The 15,722-nt window shown below is 38.8% G+C and overlaps 1 protein-coding gene across 2 annotated transcripts; it reads left to right on the top strand.

Moving 5' to 3' along the window:
* The first annotated feature begins 1,850 nt into the window (after nucleotides 1–1,850).
* LOC117261882 (protein FAM3C) lies at nucleotides 1,851–15,461 on the top strand. 2 transcript variants are annotated; one of them, XM_033634442.2, is made up of 10 exons: nucleotides 1,851–1,969; nucleotides 2,652–2,684; nucleotides 5,568–5,660; nucleotides 8,065–8,133; nucleotides 8,220–8,328; nucleotides 9,083–9,141; nucleotides 9,232–9,282; nucleotides 9,385–9,469; nucleotides 10,599–10,725; nucleotides 13,739–15,461. In XM_033634442.2, the coding sequence occupies exons 1-10, from the start codon at nucleotides 1,951–1,953 to the stop codon at nucleotides 13,826–13,828; spliced, it is 735 nt and encodes a 244-aa protein (XP_033490333.1). In that variant the 5' UTR covers nucleotides 1,851–1,950; the 3' UTR covers nucleotides 13,829–15,461. The 2 variants fall into 2 exon arrangements, with proteins under 2 accessions (XP_033490333.1, XP_033490332.1); XM_033634441.2 differs by having other exon boundaries at nucleotides 1,852–1,969; nucleotides 8,208–8,328.
* The last annotated feature ends 261 nt before the right edge of the window (nucleotides 15,462–15,722 follow it).

Raw genomic sequence — 15,722 nt, 5'->3', positions numbered from 1 at the left:
TCAAATACACTAAATATGTACAACAGTAAGTGAATGGATCACTGCTCAAATGCTCTAAAGTAGCTACAACAGCAAGTGAACGCATCACTGTTGAAATGCACAAAGTTACGGAAAACAGTAAGTAAAAGTTTCACCATTCAGATGCAATAAAGTACGTACTACAGTAAGTGAACGCATCACTGTTGAAATGCACAAAGTTACGGAAAACAGTAAGTAAACGTTTCACCATTCAGATGCAATAAAGTACGTACTACAGTAAGTGAACGCATTGCCATTCAGATGCACAAAGTACGTGAAACAGTAAGTGAACGCATCGCTGTTGCAATGCTGTTGAAAGTACAGACAACAGTAAGTAAATGCATCACCGTTCAGGTGCACTAAAGTAGGCCTACGCACTACAGTAAATGAACGCATCACCGTTCAGATGCACTAACGTACGTACTACAGTAAGTGAATGCATCACCGTTCAGATGCACTAATGTACGTACTACAGTAAGTGAACGCATCACCATTTGGACGCACTAAAGTACACAAAACAGTAAGTGAATGCATCACCGTTCAGATGCACTAAAGTACGTACTATAGTAATTGAACGCATCACCGTTCAGATGCACTAACGTACGTACTACAGTAATTGAATGCATCACCGTTCAGATGCACTAAAGTACGCAAAACAGTAAGTGAATGCATAACCGTTCAGATGCACTAAAGTACATACTATAGTAATTGAACGCATCACCGTTCAGATGCACTAAAGTACGCAAAACAGTAAGTGAATGCATCACCGTTCAGATGTACTAAAGTACGTACTATAGTAAGTGAACGCATCACCGTTCAGATGCACTAAAGTACGCAAAACAGTAAGTGAATGCATCACTGTTCAGATGCACTAAAGTACGCAAAACAGTAAGTGAATGTATCACCGTTCAGATGCACTAAAGTACGTACTACAGTAAGTGAACGCATCACCATTCGGACGCACTAAAGTACGCAAAACAGTAAGTGAATGCATCACCGTTCAGATGCACTAAAGTACGCACTACAGTAAGTGAATGCATCACCGTTTAAATGCACTAAATTACATAAATTACATACAACAGTAAGTGAACGCATCGCTATTGAAATGTTCAAAAGTACCGAAAAACAGTAAGTGAATGCATCACTGTTCAGATTCACCAAAGTATCAAAGTACGTACTACATTAACTGAATACATCACCATTCAGATATACTAAACTATGTACTACAGTATGTGAATGCATCACTGTTCAGATTCACTAAAGTACGCACAACAGTAAGTGAATGCATCACTGTTGAAATGCACAAAAGTAAGGACAGTAGGTGAACACATCACACACATCACATGCACCAAAGTCCATGAAACAGTAAGTGAATGCATCATCATTAAGGTGCACTTAATTACATACAATTGTCAGTGAACGCATCACCGCTCAGATGCACTTAAGTACATAACACAGTAATTAACGCATCACAGCTCAGGAGCACTTAAGTACATAACACAGTAAGTGAATGCATCACAGCTCAGGAGCACTTAAGTACATAACACAGTAAGTGAATGCATCACAGCTCAGAAGCATTACTCAGCACAGATTGTTGAGGTGCAGATAAAGAATTACTTTTATGGTTAAAGAACATATTTCAGAGTTTTGCTCAGTCTGATGAGCTCCCTGGGCGCCATTTATCTTAGAGCTGCATCATGTTCAGCATTATAACAAAAGCTGATTCATATCTAGCTATAAAAAATCAATTTACATGATGATGTTATCACCAGGTGAGTGAAGTGGACTCTGGCCCTCCGGGTGCAGCTGATTGGCTGTAACCAGGTAATCAGGCTCAGGGAAGCGGAACAGGAACAACCTGTTTGTCTCCAGCAGCTCCGGTAACTAAATGTCGCATGGGACTCAGTGTCAGAGGGGCCGGACGTCAGAGACATGCTCACCGTCAGAGTGGGTCAGTGCAACACTTTCCTTTTATTCATCTCTTAGTTTTATTTATTCTAATATTATATATCTTTGATCTGTGGGTGTCGATATACTGTAAACAGTGACAGGAATGCAGACGGAGTAGAGTTAAGTGTCAGGTGCAGTTTTACTTGTTTATGTTTTACTTCCGCTGTACTTGTAATGGAGTATTTTGCATTAGAAAATTAATCTGCACCTAAAATAGCCTATATTAATCACACATTTTCATCTCTGTTTTATAAAGGTATTTATTTATTTAGATAGATAGATAGATAGATAGATAGATAGATAGATGGTCAATTAGTCAGATGTCAGAGAATTAATTGGCAACATAATCTGATAATTGATTCACTGTTTGAGTCATTTTTAAAATAATTATTGGTTCTGGTGTCTCAAATGTGACGATTTGCTGCTTTTATATGAAATTAAATTGAATGTTTTGTGGTTTGGGACTGTTGGTCGAACAAAATAGGTGGCCTACACATGTCTTCCTTTTTTTGATGTTGTTTTAGTGTTAATTGTATTTTCTGATATTTTATAGACAAAATTATTAATGTGGAAAATGATTGAAACTAGCCTATAAGAACAGAAAAATAATTAAAGCTAAAAAAAAAAGGAGATATACATTTTTGATTATTAATAATTTTTAAATGTTTCTCTTTTATTAACAGGAAAAATGGCGAGACGACAAAACATCAAAGGAAGTAAGTCTCCATTTGGTCTGTGTGTGTTTATGTGCATTTTATCACAGTTACTTCCTTATTTATTAGGAATTTACCTGGATGTTACTGATAACAAGTGGGAGAGGTTTCCTGTCGAACAAATGTCCCCTTGCTCACTGTAATAGTTCACATACATCTCAACTAATGTGGGATTTTAAAGAGACTTTATTTTATTTTGTTTTATTTAACCTTTATTTAAAGCAACACTTACCTTTCTGGAAATTTTACGCTTTTCTTTGTTTAGATTAAAATGCTATCAATAAGCTGATGGCACACTAAAATGTAAGTGAATTCCACCAGAGATAAAAACTCATAATTATACCATTGTCATATGGTTCTAAGAAATTTATGACCAATCATTGCATTCGGACCAAATGCAATTATTGGCCGAGCGTCCTGTCTGTCTTCCCCATGTGAAGGCCTCGGACTGACATAACCGCACGTGTATAACATCCATTAGCACTGTGACCTTATTCTACAACTCATCGGTCATCACTAGCCATGTTTCCATCAGCCTGTTTAGATGCGCATCTAGAAGTATCGCATCAGGAAATTATGATGGAAACGCCAAAATTCGAATTAAAATCCCCTGATTCGCACAAACTAAAATACGCTCGCTTTAGCCGGGTTTTGGTTGATTCGAAAAAATGTTGATTCGCAAAACGGGGGATGGAAACAGTTATGTTTGAATTAAGTCTGACGTAGCGCACCTCTCTCCATGGTGATATCCACACTCCGGGTCGGGAAGGTGGTAATGCATTTACAAGCTGGTTGCCAACCGCCAGAAAACGTAGAAGAAGAAGAATGCGAGACTTGTTTTGTTTCCGGTTCTGCAGAAAACTTGCGCGAGTTCGTAGTTTTCACCAAAGTCCGTGCATTTAATGGAAACACACAGGATTCGTATTTCTTTTAATGTACATTTCCCAATGATTCAAATTGCTTTTGGATGGAAACATAGCTACTGACTCCGGTTGAGTTATAAAACTCAACGGGATTGTGTTTGACTGTCTTGGTTGTAACGTTACACTCACTCTCCGCTTATGTGTATCTAACATTAGCTTGCCAACGCCTATGCGTATCATAGATGTAATGAGGACGTAATGGAGGAGGGGGATGGGACTATGGAGGGAGGCAGGAGTTGTGAATGTTCGAATTTTTTGTGCTGTGTGATATGCAAGAAAGGTAAGAGTAGCTTTAACCTGAGTGACCGATTAATGAACCGACAGATTAAAAATGTCGTTTTCAAGAGGCAGCAACATAAAGTTACAGACAGACGACATAGAACAAAAACACAACATAAAAATGTGAAGCTCTAAAACACAAAATTAGATTACTAAAAAGAAAACCCCAAAAGTGTGTTAATGTATAGTAAAAATGAACCATAAAAATTGCAAAAAAAACCCAGCAACTACACATGATGACAGAGACCAGCTAAAATACATGTGACATTTGCATTTAAAAGATTGTGCACAAAAATCCTGCAGCAGTGCTTTGAAACGGCCGAGAGGAACCAAAAAGTGCAACCATAATAATATAAGGAGCTGCAAACATAAATGCTCACTTGCCAAACTTTGTTCATAGACAGTAAAAACATGTTTTGTTCATGATGAATCATTTTAACTAACCTTTTATTAAATAACTTCATTAAGGAGTTTTGCATTTATATAAACATACAGGATACACTCATGTACAAGCACACATGAGCTCACTCAATTAATCCAGGCAAATTGCCAAACAAGTAAATGTAGGGGAACGAAGAAAAAATATATACTAAATTTGTTGATAATAAATAAAAATTGATAAAATATAAATAAGAAATATAGATTTTAAAAAAGGGATCCAGTGCATATACATTAGTTACAGTACTTGTAGGCTGCACAGGAAAACATCAGGTGGCACAGAGAGTCTGTTTCTTTACATATTGTGGAAAACAGTGTAAAATCTGTAATTCAGTAAAGTTAAAAACAAATATTAATGATGAAATGTGAAGTATTTATGGTGAACGTTGGCTTCTTGATGTATGAATATGTAGGATTTTATAGTTTTTTCTTCTTTCTTATAGTCTTTTCTTCTCTGTGGATGACCAGCCTCCAACCTTCTTTATTTTTTTATTAATTGACTCAACCTTTATTAAAACAGGATGATTCACAGACAGCAGTTAGAGAAGCCAAACATCCAACAATTCAACAAACTTACAAGACTGCAAATAAAGAAGGAGGATCAAATTAAATTCACATTAAATAAAATGTGATCCTAACAGCATTAGATCAACATTGACCCCTCACCGCAGGAATATTTACCTTTCAATGAGGTCATTCAAAGTGCACAAACACAACACACAGACAGGCTTTCAGAGAAGGTGTAAAGGAAATACAAGGCAATAGAAAATTTTTTTAAAAAGGGTAAAATCAGCTCAAAAAGATAAGAAACAGGATGATCCAACAGTGGAGTCGATTTAATTTTTTCCACAAAGATAATTCAGGACAAGAGAGACTTCTAACACACTCAGAATGATTAACTTTACAAACTTACAAATCTGTTTCATGATCCTTTAAAACGAAGCAAAGTCGACTCAGGAGCATTTCTCTTTTCTTTTTCCCTGATATCCCCTTCGTGGGATCGATATAGCAGAGTACGTTGATGCTTCAGCAGCATAAGCAGTCAGTTATTCAGCTTTGGCTGCATTTAGAGAGGAATCCACCCCTGACAACTGTAGTTTAAACTATTAGGACCAACTGGTTTGGAAACTGGATGGACTGAAATCTCTTGACCATTTAAAAATTCTTAGATCCAGTCTGACTGGTGCAGTCGGTGACAACTTTAACAGAGTTTGTGTCTGTGTCTGTCTCTGTTTGTCTCCTGCAGAGGTTTTACAGTTCATGTTGGTGTTGGTGCCAGTGATTCTGTTTCTCACACTCATCCTGCAGAAATACAGCAACCCGTTTCAAGTCATCAGAGGTAGGAATATTTAATAGACCTACCCAGGCCAGCTGTCAGGGGGGGATCAAAGGGTACAACTTTTAAAGAACTGATAAAAACACTGCAGTATATAAAAACTGAGGAAATCAAAGATGGTCTAAAAACCTCTTGTACTCCGCCCCCATTTTGCAGCAAAAACGCCTAAAATGACAAATTTCCAAATTAAAATGACTGTAGCGTCTGAACCACTCTGACTACATGCATGCATGAGGTCTTGCCAGAAAGAAAACTCTCTGAAGTTTCTTGTGAAAGTGTCAGAGGGCCCCTGAAGTCAGTAAAAAATTGAAGATTTTGCCTAAAATAAAATAAAAAATGTTTTTCAGGATGAATAACTGTCTGTGGCAGCTGAGCAGGTAAATGACACTGTGGGGCTGTAGGCACACTATCAGTGAACATTTGTTTCAAATTTGAGAAGATTGCTCAAAGTATGACCATTCTACAGTGTTTTTTCCATGAAAAGATCCAGGCGGAGCTCCAAATGACAAGTTGGTCACTCGGCTTCAAAACAGTACTATCAGTGATCAAAAAACACTCAGCCAGCTTCAAACATTGTGCCTTACTAATCAGGTGTGAACATGATAGTTGATGTTGTTTTTGACACAGACACACCATAAAATATCACCAAATAAAGCCATATGAAACGTGAAAGTTATGATCCCACTTTCTAGACTGTGTATCTCAGCCAAAAATAGTGTTAGGAGTGAGACTCTTACCTTTTACAAACCAGCTAAGTCCCCGCTAACAGCTCCACATAAGATTGCGAGTAATCCTTTAACTTTTCCCGTTGAAAAACAGTATGACATGACTTGTCACCACTCATCGCGATTTTGGACTATGTGTGTTTGGGCTGCTCTGGTGCGAAATCCATAAGACATAAAAGGAAAACGATGTTATTTTTTAAAAGTCGAGAGCTTCTTGAATCCGGCAATACCAAACATCACATGGTTTGATGACGTAGTGCGCCTGGGAGATACCATTTAACAGAAGAGAGGGGGAGTGAGGACATCGGCGTCCTGGCGGAGTTAGAGAGGTTAAAAATCAAGTAAAATCAGGAAAGGCTCACCAATAGAAGTATGTTTTACGAAGGGACTTAAAACAGATCACTGACTCGGCCGACCTGATTTCCTTCGTCAGATTGTTCCAGAGCCTTGGGGCCCTGACAGCAAACGCTTTGTCCCCTTCAGTTTTCAGTCGGGCCTCTTTAACATACAAAAGACCTCTGCCCGAGGACCTCAAAGTACGTCCTGGCATTTATGGCACTAAGAGGTCGGAGATAAACCTGGGTCAGAGACCATGAAGAGCCGTAAAAGTAATCAGTAAAATCTTAAAATCTATTCTAAAACATACTGGGAGCCAATGTAAAGAGGCTAAAACTGGAGTGATGTGATCACATCTCTGGCAACTGTATCCTGTACAGTCTGGAGTCGATTAATAGATTTTTGATTAAGGCAAGAAAACAGGTTGTTGCAGTGATCCAGGCGTGAAGAGATGAAGGCATGTAAAATTGTCTCAGTGTCTTTAAAAGTTAAAATGGCATTAGGCGTATTTTTGAAATGTTTATAAGATGATAAAAACATGATTGGACGAGCTTTGTGACGTGCTACTCAAAACTTAAATTACTGTCAAATGAGACTCCAAGACTTCTTGCAACAGGTTTGACCAGCTAAAGGCAGAATTTGTTGTGTAACATTGCTGGGGCCCGATGACAACAATTTCTGTTTTGTCTGAGTTCAGTTAAAGAAAAGTTTTTGACATCCAGCTTTAAACATCAGTAAGGCAGTCATTAAGTGAACACATCATTCCAGGGTCTGTGGATCTAACGAGCAGGTACACCTGTGTATCGTCAGCATAAAAATGAAAAGAGACACCATGTCTCTGAACAATGAGCCCAAGGGAAAGCATGTACAAGGAGAATAAAATTGGTCCCAGGACTGGCCTCTGAGGCACACCATGCTTAAATCGATGAAAATAAAGAGAAGTGGCTGTTGATGGAGACACAAAACCTCCTGTTCGTCTATGGTTAACCCATAAATGGGATCATGTACACCAATCCACTTACTGACTTATATCACTGACAATACAGGTTTTATGTATTTACGTGAGAAATAAATGTATTTTCGACATTAAAGCCCATTTCAGTGAAGACACTGTCGCTTAGATTATATTGTATTGTAGTGAATTAGAGGACCTATGGCATCCATCAGTATCAACGATGTTATGCTATCTTGTCCGAAAGAGGGGGGTTAGTTGAAATACTTTGTTTAAAATCTATTTTTTACTGTCCACCACTGAGTGTCATTTGAGCTCTATATTGATATCTAGCTGTACAAGTCTGTATCTTTATGTATTTCATGGTTTCATAATATAACTGTTGTTGTTGCAGATGATTTGCGTCTTGTTTTACGTGAAGGCTCTGGTGCCGCCAGTCAGAAGTCAAAGGTGACCCCAAAACGTGAGTGATCGATTCAACCTGATCAGGATTAATGAGTGACGTTGATCAGATGGTGGATTAATTTAGATTAATAGTTTCCTCTCCAGCCGGGCCGTGCATCATGATGAGAGACTGTCCGGCAGATACCTTCAGCTTCTACATCCAGAGCGGAGCCGCTAACGTCGTGGGTCCAAAGATCTGCCTCCAAAACAAGCTGTAGGTGTTTCATCCTCAACTTCCTTGACTTGAAGTGGATACGCTGGGGGATGGGGACCCAGTGGAGGTTATGAAGGATTGGGGTGATGTGGTTACAGGTGTGGGAGTGTGTAAGAAGACAAGCAGCTGAGTTCTGGATATACTGTAGTTTCTTGAGTGTCTTAGATGACGAACCACAGAGGAGACTGTTGTAGTAGTCCAGTCTGGAAGTGATGAAAGTGTGAATCTCTGCTGCTGAAAAGAAGAGGGATGGACGGAGGTGGGTGATGTTTCTGAGATGGAAGAAGGCTGTTTTGGTGATGTGTTTGATATGATGCTGGTTATAGTCCCTCAGCGACATCAGGCAACCTGCCTCTGAACCCTTGAAAATAGGTATAAGTGTTGCACTCAGAACCCAACGTCATGTTTCTCAGGCGGTAAAAGATGCAACGTATATAACTGGTTTTGTTATTTGTTGGTCTTGAACGATAGTCTGCAGCTTGGTAGGCGTCTTGCCTCTGTATCACACCATCCATCATCCACCCCCTGATGACAAAGTCCGCCTGTATACTATGGCATTTCAGAAACGTTGATTTAATACGTATGGGCTGTGTTTTGGTGCCCAAACCGAGAAAAAGTGACAGTGAAACTTGATGAATTGTTAATGCATATTTAATGGGATAAAAACAGCCTTCTGAATCTACCAGGTGTAGCAGACTCATACTGACCCACATCTATGAGACTGATAACCACAGAAAACTGATATTTTTCTCAGGGTTCTTGGAACCGTCTTGAACAACGCTGGACCTGGAATAAACATCGTTGTAATAAACGGTGAGTGTTGAACCAGTTCACCGCTGCATCGCCGCTGTTTGTGCTTCAGTAATTATCGCTGATTGTTAAGAGTCTCCTTTTCTTCATCAGGTAAAACAGGGGAGATCATAAAGACCAGTCACTTCAACATGTACAGTGGCGGTACGTACAAACTGATATTAATATAATGTAACTACCGTGTGGTTCTGTGTGCTCAAATGATTCAGTGACAGATTTAATAAAAGATTGATGTTTGTGTTGCAGACGTGAAACCTCTCATCGAGCTCCTGAAGAGCATCGAGGTGGGATCTGCTGTGCTGATGGCGTCCTACGACGAGCCTTCATCAAAGTAAACGTCTCTCCTCTTTTTACATCTACTGTTAGCAGAGAAACGTAACCACTGAGCCAAACTCAAGACTTTAATGTGCTTTCATTCAGTAATCTAAAAAGCAACTGTTGAGCTGAGGAACTTGAAACTCTAAAAAGACACATTAAAAGTTCCTTCTGATGACGTCAGAATCAGCAGGTTTAGTTTGTATGTTTTGTTTCTAAAGATGGATGAAACATTGGAAGAGCAAAACAGATAGAAATATATTTGCCTTGTTTTGAGATGTTTCCCTCAAAAAGGTTTAGGGAAGCAGCTGCATGCTCTTTATCAGCACTGGAGGAGCTAAGTGTCTGACATATTATGGAAAGGATCCCTACAGAGATTGACCTTTTTGTTTAAGAGTAAGTTCCCTTTTGTTCAGTCAGGAACAGCCCCGAGAACCCCATCACCAAACCCACCAAACTCCATTTAAATTAATAGTAATTTTAGCGTGTATATAGCCAGCATATTTTCACATCTAACTGGGTGAATTAAGGGTTTATATCAACCAAACCAGAGTTGATGATTATTGGAACAATGGAAAGATGAACCAAGAAGTAATTTGTGAGTTTTATTTTGTTTCTGTCTACTCTGAATTAAGTGTGCTTTATGCTGATAAAATTGCTGTTTATTTGAATGGAGTCGGGTTGGTTTGGTGATGGTGATTTCGGGGCTGTTTCTAGTTAAACTAAAATGATCTTACTCTTTGACAAGAAGGTCTATCTCTGTAGGTATCCCTTCCATAATGTGTTAGACACTTAGAATGACAATCTGAACCTGTCAGTGGCAAAAACAAACACTTTTAGTGGACGTACATTGATGGTGTGTACGTGTCCCTAGTGGTTACATTACAGCCTTGACTGCTGCAGCGCTCTCTCTCAGCACTGGACCAGTTGCAAAAATGATTGTTCCCATCAGTCACTTAGACACAAAAACATGGGAAAAGGGTCCATATAAGAAAATGCTGAAGTTACCCTATCAGAGATGATTGAAGCCTTTTAATGTTTTAGATTTTGTTCCTTCACTCTTTGATCAACCTGTTGAGTTACATATTGATCAGCTCTGTCAGTGACTGTCTCAGTTGTCTGATCCATATTGTGTGTGTTGACAGGTTGAATGAAGATGCGAGGAAGCTGATTGCTGAGCTGGGAAGTTCTTCTGTCAAGTCACTGGGATTCAGAGATAACTGGGTGTTTGTTGGTGGGAAAGGAGCGTCAGTGCAGAACAACTTTGAGAAGGTAACAACTATCATGTACTGAAGAATTTATATTTATATGAACTTCTTTAACCCCACACAGACTCTTCTGGGTTCAGCATTTAAATTCCAAATATTTTCAAAGCTGTTTCTTTATTCACTGTTTACATACATTTTATTGTTAATATTTATTGTTAATATTTTGTTTATCTGCACTTTTTCATACCTTGTTTTGCAACAGCTGCACAACAGCTTCCTTCAGGACAAAAAAGTTTTATCTTATCTTTAAAATGTCAGTGAAGATCCTAAAGTTTCCAAACATACAAGATGTTCAGACACATTTGTGATGCTGCAGTGTCTAGGGATTAAACGTTTCAATCTGTAAGTGATTAAACATCAGTGGCACAAGAAAAAAACAGATGATTAATATTTGACATTGTTGCAGTCTGGTAAAACTGTAAAACAAACAAACAAACAAATAGTTTAGTCATTAACTTTTGCTTTAAGGATAAACGGGCTACAGCTATTGATTATGGGGGAAAAAGACTGGTTAACATTTAACAACAATACTTACATTTTTCTTAAATTTAAATATTTCTATCGATGTCTGTTATGTCGACAATTATTTTCTCAATAAAACACTTAATTGTTCTGCCTATAAATTGTCAGAAAATTGTGATAAATGCTTACTAAGGAGATGCATTCAGATTAGTTGTTTTATTTGACCAACTTGAACTGTGAACCAATTTCCACAGTGAAGACATTTTTACTTCAGAAGTGACTGAACTGTTTTTCTGTCAACCAGTTGAGAGGCCGTTTACACGTACACGGTGATTTTGATAAACGGAGACATCTTCCTTCGTTTGTGCCCTTCGTTTACACGCAAACGGAGATTTCTCCTCTGAAAACGAGTCTTTCTAAAAACTCCGGCCAGAGTGGAGATTTTGGAAAACGCCGGTTGCGTGTTTGCATGTAAACTGAGATAAACGCAGATAAACGGAGTTATAGGCAGCCCACGTCACAGTATGCGCCGGAACTTGCGCCTGTGTATAAAGTGCGACCTATGTTGCTATGGTGACAATGGATACATGGAAGGCTTGAGCTTCTCGTTACACTGCCACCTACAGGTTTGGCATGCTCTTGTGTATATATACACGGGTAAGTGTAAACGAAGATCTTTTTGAAAACGGAGACGGTGAAATGTCCGTTTATGAAAATAGCCGGCAACGTGTAAACGGCCTCTCAGTGAATCAGTAGTCTGAGTGGGCGGAAGTTCGCTGCATAGATCAGCCTCTCATTGGGTGGAACAAGCCACCGCTGAAGTCCCGCCCTACCACCTCCGGTTGTGTAGCAGCTTTCAACCGTTTTCAACACGTCCTTTACTAACTTTTGCAGTGTTTGATCTTGTGGGGATGTAGCCATTTTTCTGCCATGGTTCGCGTCCTGTAGGTGATATTTTTGTGGGCGTGTTACACCAAAACCTGTTTCCCCCCGACAATATTTTTGCAAGCGCACCGTTGCTGTGGCACCGCCCAGAACGATTGTGATTGGTTGAAAGAAGTACAAGCAGCCGGGGCGTTTTTTTCTCCAATCTCACGGTGAGAGTCGGCCCAGCCAGACCTTTCTTTTCTTGAGAAAGGTCTGGTGAGCGAGACTAGTGAATCAGTGAATCATTGCAGCTCTAAAAGGGCAACATATCTTTATCTGGTTTCCCTTAAAAAAAAAAATATGAATAAGTTTTTCAGCAAATATATACACAAATATTCAAGCACACAAATCCCACCTTCCCCAGACACCCACAGTAAAAGAATTAGAGAGAATAATAATAATAGTAAATAAATGACAAAATAAATACAAAAAAATAATACAATAAATGAATTCAAACATATATACTAATACTCATAATACTAGAAATAAAAATACTAATACTAATAATAGCTTATTATTATTATTATTATTATTATTAGTAGTAGTAGTAGTAGTAGTAGTAAATTAAAGAATAGTTTATTAAATATGTGTATAACAAAGGGCTTTGTTGTTACAAATGAAAGAGAAAGGGAATTGTTTTCCCCCTCATTGATTAATGAGCTCATTTGCGTTAAAGTTAAAGTCCCACTGATTGTCACACACTTGAGTGTGTGAAATTTGTTCTCCGCATTTGACCCATCCCCTGAGGGAGCGGTGAGCAGCATCGGTGCCGCGCTCGGGAATCATGTGGTGATCTAGCCCCACAATTCTAACCCCCGTGCGTCACCGCTCTCAATTGTTTGGCCACGTTGGACAAAAAGTAGCCAAATAAAAAATCAGAGTCTATCAAGAAAACAATCAGCGGTGAAATTCGTTTCAAGTAACTTCAGGTAAACGAATAATCCTTCAAAAAAAAGTTTGATTTGAGAGCACATACCTCCTCCAAACTGTTTGTTTATGCGCTCCGCCACCGTAAATCACCGTAGGCCTTGATGCTGCTCTGATGGTCCTGCAGCGCACTCACTCACCTCAGCTTATTTGGATCGAGCAACTGGGTGATTTATTCATGTGTAGTAATGATTATGCCTACTGATTAAACGCACGCATCATTTTCAGTTTTTTATTAACAGAAATTAGGCTGATGTTTGTATCAAAATAGGCTATATATCATGAATTACTAGAAAACAAATACATTCTATGTCAAATCAAGATGTTCAGCAGCAGTGAGCACCCCCATATAGTCAGAATGGTACGGTCTTGTTTCATAACCACATTTTGCGACGATTCGACAGCGAGACTGGCAGTTGAATCAGACTTCTCCAAATCGAATAACCGAATCATCAACTATTCGGGGTCACCCCTAGTATATATACACACACTGTTTACACACACATTGATATATATACAAATGCACACATAGTGTGTGTAGTACAAACACATATAAAGATGCACACATTCCCACATGTCTCAGTACACATATTTACATTGGTAGTAAGTGAGACGCCGGTCTCATCAATGGCGTCACATGAGTAGTTTCTGGGTTCCTTGCTGTTATCGTCTCTGTCTGTCTGTCTGTCTGTCTGCTTCAGTACCTAAAGAACGACAACGCAAAGAATAAATATGAAAACTGGCCTGAGCTCATCGAACTACAAGGATGCATCCCCAAGTATCTGGAGTGACCTGCTGCTTTGTCCTGAAGGAACATCTTCACTGTTAAATCAGGAACATAAAGCAGGAGGAACACGACACGTTGGTGGGACTGAGATGATATTTGTGCAATAAGACAAACTGCAGCCTGGTGTGTAAACTGATCTCTGGGTGAACCAGTTTCTTCATCATCAGACGGATAAACAAAGAAATATGCACCTGCTCTGCTGTGACATTTGATGGAGTCTGAACTCTGAATTACAGGTTGTTCTGTCTGTTGCCACCACATGAAGGCTGGTTAACAGACAACAATACTTTTGTTTTTCTTGATTTTAAACATTCTTTTATTACGTCTGAAAGACGGAGGAGGTTTGCATCAAACATGAGTGCTCTGGATTATCTGCCCTCTTTACAGAGTAACTCTATTAGGTGTTGGGAAACAGTCAAACTCTCCTACAGATGTTATAAACGAAGATACGACTTGATATAGTGGTAAGAAATAATTCAGAAGAACAACATCCCTGCTGCCATGTCCCAGTTCTTGGATTTTAAGATTCAAAACTAAAAGTGCATTCATCTGCTTTTTTTCTCGTAAAGTCAGAAATGTTTAAATTGTGTGGTTGTCATAAATGTTTTACAGATTGAGGTTCAGCTCTGAGGGATTCAGGGGGTCAGGAGGCCTCAAAGATATAACTACTGTCTACAGTGACTCTTTTTAACATGTTATTGTTGGAAAATCAGAAAAAGTTCTTTCATATTGAGTTTCTGCCAGAACAAAGTCAGATCCAAAACTTTATTTTTATGTTTTTGTTATTAAACTTTCAAGATTTTCACCTCAGAATGCAAAAGTTGACTTTGTCCTACTGACACTGAGGTATCATGTAATCACATGATTAATCACATGTATGCTGAAGGCAGGAAGAGTCATTCAGAGACAGGAGGCCTTTCCCATTTCCCGCTTTTGTGCCTCCTCGGCTTCTCCAGTTTGTCACTTAGAAAATGATCTCAGCGCTTCATCTTGAAGGATATCCCAATACCTAAAATGCATCTCGAGGAGCGAGGAGGTTGTTTATTGAATTCCAAGTACAGTACATATGCTCAGACAGAGATCATGAAATTGGGTTGCTTACTATCTCAGTGGGTAGAGTGGGTGCTCCATGTACAAAAGCAATGTCCTTGCTGCATCAGCCGTGGGTTTGATTCCTGCCTACAGCCCTTTGCTACATGTTGTCCCCTCTCTCTCCCCATGTCACGCCTCAAACTGTCCTGTCATTAAAGGCATAAAGCCCCCCAAATGATGTCTAAAAAAGACAAAAAGAGATCATATTATAGAGCAGTAGGCTTTAACAAAACAATAGACAGATGATGCAGCTGTGCCTCACGTCATATGTAATTAACATCACTTTAAAATGATGGCTCTGAAGCAAGGATGTCTCATCTTGTTAATGCCTGTCCACTGGGTGGGACTAAGACGTGAGGAGAGGAGGTGAGAGGGGAAATTGAGAATGTACAAACTAGGAAATAGGAAAGGCTTCTAGGTTTATATTGTTTGTCCTTTTTTAAAAAAAAAAAATCTTATGTTACTGATGTTTTTCTAGAAAAATGTATGATTTTATTTGTGTGAAATGTTTATTATCTACATCAGCAATAAACATGTAAAATGAATATTAACAGTGATCTATATATATTTATCTTGAAAAATACATCTGTAGTGATGAAATAATGGCAAACAGGAAACCGGGATGGAAGAGGAATGAGGTTTTGCTGCTGGTGGTCGAAGTCCACTAAAGGAAATAGATAAGAATGAGAATTAAGATTAATATCAAACAATATGAATAGAAAGTCCAAGAGTTTCATAAGACTTAGAAAGATGAAACTTACAGAACAGATTCTATAGTGTCTCAGAGTATTGATAGAAAATCTGTG

The sequence above is a fragment of the Epinephelus lanceolatus genome, chromosome 5, assembly GCF_041903045.1.
Source record: "Epinephelus lanceolatus isolate andai-2023 chromosome 5, ASM4190304v1, whole genome shotgun sequence".
Lineage (NCBI taxonomy): Eukaryota > Metazoa > Chordata > Actinopteri > Perciformes > Serranidae > Epinephelus > Epinephelus lanceolatus.
This window is presented reverse-complemented; position numbering and strand designations above follow the sequence as displayed.

Coding starts and splice junctions, on each gene's coding strand:
- LOC117261882 (XM_033634441.2), top strand. Junction 5,661..8,064: donor CCCGTTTCAAGTCATCAGAG/GTAGGAATATTT, acceptor TTGTTGTTGCAG/ATGATTTGCGTCTTGTTTTA. Junction 9,283..9,384: donor CTTCAACATGTACAGTGGCG/GTACGTACAAAC, acceptor TTTGTGTTGCAG/ACGTGAAACCTCTCATCGAG.